This window comes from Hipposideros armiger, unplaced genomic scaffold (genome assembly GCF_001890085.2).
Source record: "Hipposideros armiger isolate ML-2016 unplaced genomic scaffold, ASM189008v1 scaffold_127, whole genome shotgun sequence".
Classification (NCBI taxonomy): domain Eukaryota; kingdom Metazoa; phylum Chordata; class Mammalia; order Chiroptera; family Hipposideridae; genus Hipposideros; species Hipposideros armiger.
In genome coordinates this window covers 528524-535016 of record NW_017731477.1, presented here as the reverse complement: position 1 = coordinate 535016, position 6493 = coordinate 528524, and the positions used below count along the sequence as shown (strand labels likewise).

The following is a 6493-nucleotide window of genomic DNA, read 5'->3' as shown; positions in this document are numbered from 1 at the left end:
CAGTGAAGCGACATCCTCCACAACTAGACTGAAGAACAAAAGGACAGCAACTTGTCTGTTCCCCTTCCTTGATTCTCCAACGCTATTCCCTCCCCCAATTCCCCAATAAAATCTTTTCTAAAAAAAAAGGATTTTTATACATTGGAGAGGTATCCTTCAGATTTAACTCTGTGTTAAATATACATATAAGTAAATATTACTGAAATCTTGTATCTGTTTCACATATTACATACTCATATTTCTCTTTGTAGCTGATTTTTTAAATTTTTAATGTCAGGGTACTCCTTGCATATATGGCCAATACTGAGCATATAGAAATAGGTTTCTTTTATTGACACTGTTTTGCGTAGCTATGGGTTTTTAAGTTAGGGCTTTTCAAGTTAGGATAAAAGTATTAAATGGATAAGTGAATGTGTGGATGAGTTGATGGATAACTGGATAGATCAAAATTTCCTTACTTTTCCTTCAATTACTTGTTTAGCGAAGTCTAATTTCTAATTACAGAATCCTTATTAGTTCCTCTTCTTTTTTCTTTTCTCTTCTGAAGATAAAACTCATCAAGAAAGATAATGAATAGGACAGTCAATATTAAACAATTACTGACCAACATTGAATTTTACATTTCTCAGTTGTTGCCAAGGTGATAGAAGCTAAAAAGTGGTTCATCTCAATCTTGACAGAGAGTCTTGCTGTCTGGAAGCCCTTTGTGACTTACATGAAACAACTTTGTGGCCTGACTCCAGAACCTTAGAAGCTGTTAAGACGTTCTCTGCAGTCAGCAGTGTCAGCACTGCTTGCCCGTGTGGCTTGTGCTGTCCCTGATAATGTTTCCTCTATCCAGTGACGCGGTGGCCCTCCTGGATGTATGTGTTGCCTGGTCATGCCGGGCATCTGCTGTTACTTGCACACAGAGTGATACTGACTTGGAAATAAACAAGTTCATATACATTATTTTGTGTAAGACATTCAGGAAAAAAAACTGGAGAAAGATAATACGTTATTTGATATTTGGGCAAATAACATGCAATAGTATTTTTATCTGGATTTTGTCGTCAGCCTTGTTATATATAGATTTTTTCTTGTGTGTTACTCTTCAACTTTTCTTTGTTCCCAAACCTATGTTCCCACAAGTGTGGTAGCCATCATCAGAATCCCTTGTCCTCCTTCTTGGTGCTCTTTTTTAATATGCTTCTGAAAGGTAATTCTGTGTAGTGTTATCTTTTATAGCATTATTTTCTACTTTGCAACTCTGTAGCTATCCCTCCTGGTTACAGCTAGCGACGTATCTTATTAAAAATCTTTCTCTACAGCCAGTCAGCCAGTGGAGGGGGTGTCACAGTTTATCCATTTCAGTTGGTTGAGGAGCTGTAGTCCTGGGGTATCTATTTATAAGCTGTCCTAGTGACTTTAAAAAGGCAAGACAGGTTAGCACTCAGCAGTGAGGTCTCTGGAGACAGCCTGCAACGTCTCCAATCCTTGTCCACTGCTTACTTGCTCTTGGACCTTGAGCAAGACCTTAACCTTCCTGTCCCTCTGTTTCCTTCCGTAACATAAAGGTAATCATAGAACCTACCTCAGGGTGTTATTGTGAGTTCCGTATGTAAAAATGAGAGGATAGTGCCTGGAATATGAACCTTCAGTACATTTGCTATTTTTATAACTAAAGAATTTCCCAATTGTTTTTTCAAGGTATAATTTAGGCTCTGAGAAATCTCCTCTCAATCATGTTTTCCATTAAATCCCGAATATAAAATGTAGATTGCATATCCTATCACCCTCTTATCTTCTCCAGCATCTTCCTAAGCACAATTCTCTCCATAGACATTGTATTTTAAAGATCCATGCTTTGAGGAAACACGTGTACATGTTTTACATGAGTACTTCGAAAACGAGTGTTATCAGAGACACTGAGACTTAGAAGAACTGTTCCCTAATAAAACTTAGCTGCTTCAAACTTACATGAAAAAATGACGTGTATGAAACATTTTTTTATTATCTTTAATTTATTCTTCTAATTAGGATCTTTGGCGTTGTTGTTGGGTCTTGGAATATTGTTGTTTGCTTAACCACAAATCTTTCACTTTTTTTGTTTCTAGGAACTCTCTTCTCACAAGAAGCAAGGGCCGGGATTGCTCAGCAAGATGGGACAGACAGTCCGAGCTGTGGCATTTTCAATGAGAGGAGTTAAAAGCCGCCCGGAGGAGTTCATGGAGATGAATGAGTTTATTGAAACATTTAGCCAAAAAATAAATTTGATAGATAAAATATCTCAGAGAATTTACAAGGAAGAAAGGGGTATGTAGACTCACTGAAACGTGACTTTGAAGTTGTTTGATTTCTGATGGCTCTTCACATTTGCTAATGTAGCGAGAGAACATTAAGTTAGAGTTTCTTTTTGGTTCTTCCTTAGGATTTCCATCTCTTTGCTTCCAGTGCCCATCAGTACTTGTATGCCATTTACTTTATCCATAGTGCCCTTAGCATATCAGTCATCGGTGTTTTAAATTCCTGGTCTGACAGTCCCAGCATCCCTGCAATGTCTGGTTCTGACGCTTGCTCTGTCTCTTTAGATTGTGTTTTTTGCCTTTTAGTGAGCCTTGTAATTTTGTCTTGATAGCCAGACACATGTACTGGGTAATAGGAACTGTGTAAATAGGCCTTTAGTAATGTGGTAGGAGGTATGGGAGAGGGGAAGTAAGTATTCTACAGTCCTGTGATTAGGTCTCAGCCCTCCAGTGAGCCTGTGCCTCTGGGCTGTGAACTTAAAGTTGCTCAGCCTCCTGTCCCCCTTTGTTGGAACAGGTTGGCCAGAGTGGGCTGGAGCTGGGTATTTCCCTTCCTCCAGGTCAGTTAGGCTCTGACAATACCCCGCCAGGTTAGGCTCTGGTTAACTAGTTTCCCCGGAGGTCAGGTTTGGTTCGGAAGAACACAGCGCTCGGTGTACTTCGAAATGGCTCATTTTCCCCTTCCGCTGAACGAAGCAGGTGTCATTTTTATTCATTATTTACTGTGGGAACTTCATCAAGCTCCTAGAGGTAAATCTCACAATCTTGTGGGGTCCCCATGACTCGGTCCCCCCGCAGTTTTTACCTCTTAGAGTTGTCCACCCTGAGCCTTCAGAATTCATCCATTGCAGGTATAGGTCTCACTACCCCAGCACTGGTTCCGGCGGTGGTTTCTGCCCTTGAGTCTGTGCTCAGATAGGCACTGTTCCTCTTATTGGCCTGTCTGTCTTTCCATCATTGGGGGCAGACGTTTGTCCTGAGTCCTCCCCTCTCTTATTTACAGTTCCAAGAAAAGGTGTTGATTTTTCAGTCTGTTCAGCACTTTGCTTGTTAGAACCAAGTGGCGACTTCCAATCTCCTTATATTAGGGATCGCGTAACATTAAGTTAGAATTTCACCTTCAAAGTGTGGCTCATTCCCAGATGTATTGTGAAAATTTCTGACTCTGAATGATTTTGAAGGTAGTCATGGCCAGTCCCCATTTGTTTTAATCAATCACTAGCTGTTTGTTCTTGTTCCTATTTATAAATAATAGTAGTAAAGTGATCCCTGAGCTTGAGATTTGGGATGTAGTTGTACTAAGTTGGTCTCAAATGTTCAACATGGACCATTTTCTAGTGATTGGGGTGGGGGGGGACAAGTACTCTGTATTAGGTCTGTCCAAGCATGACAGAGAGACTTAGGTATTGGAAACTAGATCTTTTTTCTTATTTTTTCTAGCACCATTTCCTTTCCCTATTTTCTTTCTTTTTTTTTTTTTTTAGTTTATAAGTTGGACTATATTCCATGATGGTTTTTTTTCTAATTCTATGATAAGTTTTTGCTAAAGTGCTAATTGCATTTACCTATATTTTAAAAAAAATGGCTAAGNGGGTGTTCCAATATAGTTATTCATTGACTGGCTAAAAACTCCCTCACAGATGGTGCTGTGTGAGCTGGTGCATTGTTATGATGCTGCAAGAGCCATAGATTGTTGGCAAAAACTTCAGGTTGTCTAACTTTTTCACACAGCCTTTTCAGCACTTCCAAATAGTAAACTTGTCTAACTATTTGTCCAGTTGGTACAAATTCATAATGAATAATCCCTCTGATATCAAAAAAGGATAGCAACATCATTGCAACAAGTTTGCAAACTTAAATGTCAGAACATATACATAAACATACACACACACACACATACACACACACACACACGCACACACACCGGGGGTGCCAAAGCAATGTATACAAGTGAACACTTTGGTCAGCGTGGCTCAAGCAGTAGTTCACCATAATCAGAAGTGTCAGAACGCTGATGGGAACCACTTTGAGTACCTCTTGTAATTGCAGAAGTCAAACGTGACTTGTATTCATCTTTTGTTATTGGTATATATTGATTATAATTTTAATACAGTTTTCCTTTCTTAAAATGTGTATACATTTTTTTGGTACTCTGTGTGTGTGTGTGTGTGTGTGTGTGTGTGTGTGTGTGTGTGTATCTTCTAACCCTTTAGAAGTAGAATAAAGTCTTAGAGTAGGAAGAAAGAACACACTGTCCTCAAGACATAATTATCCTCTGTTATTGCAGTATGTTAGAGAACTCCTTTAGGTCAGTGACAGACTGATGAGGACAGAATCAACCATTGTTCGACTTGATTATATGTCTTTCTCTTGCCGGAATTTATATCAGATTGTTTTAGGTTTATTTAAAGTGTTGGAAATTCTTGAGGATATATAAAGCTCAATCTTATTTTAACTGCCCAGTTTTGAATGTTTTTATTGTTAGCTATGCCAGTTTTTGTTTGTTTTTTTTCTTGGAAATTGGTAGCGAACCTGTACGTATGTGCCTGGTACAAGGTTTAATAAATATTTTTTAATGAGGTACCCTAAACCATGTTTTGTGTGCATATGTATGTATGTGTGTATTTGTATATATAAGTCCACATACCAACTCATATGTATTGTTAAACTGTGTTTCTACTAGATTTAGTTTTTCTATTTTTACCATTTCTATAACTTGTACTGCTTTGCATAGTAGTCAAGATTTTGTGGTGTTTGGGAACATGTATTTCTTTAGACTTTTGCATCTTACTTACCTCTACTTTTTTCTACTAAAAAGGGAATGGTTTAGTAAGAGATATTGTATGATATTGTATCTGTGTTCTTCTTTTCATATGTCTTGGCATAGATTTTTGGTTTGTTGACAGCTGATATTTTAATATATTTGCTTAATTTTTAAGAGTTTAGGCATATAGCTCAGAATTCATTGAGGATGACAGGAATATTTTCTTTTCACATCAAATCTCCATTAATAACATTTTTGAAACAAGTGGTAAAATCACTCTGTAAAATGTTATAATTTTCATATACTTAAAGCAAAATTTTAGCAAAGCAATTTATTTGAGCAAATTTCAAGAAACCATTTTCTTCAGTTATGTTCATGTTATTTTCCAAAGTGCAATATAGGACTTTCCTCAAATTCTGAATTCTGATCATCTTGAGAAAAGAAGTACATTTGAAACCTAAATTCAGAACACGCTTTCTTGTTAGCAAGAAAGTCATGCCAAAGCTAATACTAGTCAAAATCTTGTGGAAGGCAGATGGTTGCTCTAAGACAGATTTTTCAGTTAGGATTTTAAATTTGAGCATGATGTTTGTTTCTTTCTGGGAATACTGGAAAGTTTGCTTTGTTTCATCTGCTACATGAATCGATGACGGCAAAAAAAAAATGTACAGGCTGACAAACACTGAATAATTAGAATTTGTTAATGTTTCTTAGAGACCCATTTAATTTAGAATGTCTAAAATAACATTAGGCAAATGTCTTCTGTCTTATTTTGCATGTGCTGTTATTTTCTCCTGCCTTCTTCAGACATCTCGTGGGGAATTTGATTCCAGTGAATTTGAAGTTAGGAGACGTTATCAAGATTTCCTTTGGTTAAAAGGAAAACTTGAAGAAGCACACCCCACTCTGATTATTCCAGTAAGTTTACATTGTTTTTTCCATAGAATAGCTCCCATTTTGTCTTGTGCATCATTAGAATGCCTCAAACTGAATTTCAGACCTTTATATTCAGTGTAATTCATTTATCTTTGAAACATTTGTTTTTTAAACTTTTCAATCTACATACTGATTTTTTTAAAACTATTGTAATATGTTAAGTTTGCCATTTTTGGTTTTAGCATTGTGAATTTAAAATATTTTTATGAGAAGTGATCACATATTCGGAAAATCTTCTAAAATGGAAAAGTGTAGAATCTCATATAATCCTGGTGACACATCATGCTCAGATACTGCTTTACAATTTTTCCGCCTCAGCCTTTGCCAGAAAAGTTTATAGTGAAAGGAATGGTGGAACGCTTCAATGATGACTTCATTGAGACACGCAGGAAGGCACTGCATAAATTTTTGAACCGAATTGCTGATCATCCAACTTTAACATTTAATGAAGACTTCAAAATTTTTCTTACTGCACAAGCACGGGTAAAGAATTTTGATTTATATTCAT

The 6493-nt window shown here is 37.0% G+C and overlaps 1 protein-coding gene across 1 annotated transcript in view; it reads left to right on the top strand.

Moving 5' to 3' along the window:
* SNX7 (sorting nexin 7) overlaps positions 1 to 6493 on the top strand; it is an 85676-nt gene that overhangs the window by 32614 nt on the left and 46569 nt on the right. Inside the window, exons 3-4 of the mRNA XM_019648858.1 lie at positions 5857 to 5967; positions 6304 to 6468. Of these exons, the coding sequence (XP_019504403.1) occupies positions 5857 to 5967; positions 6304 to 6468 (276 nt within the window). The remainder of the gene's footprint in view (positions 1 to 5856; positions 5968 to 6303; positions 6469 to 6493) is intronic.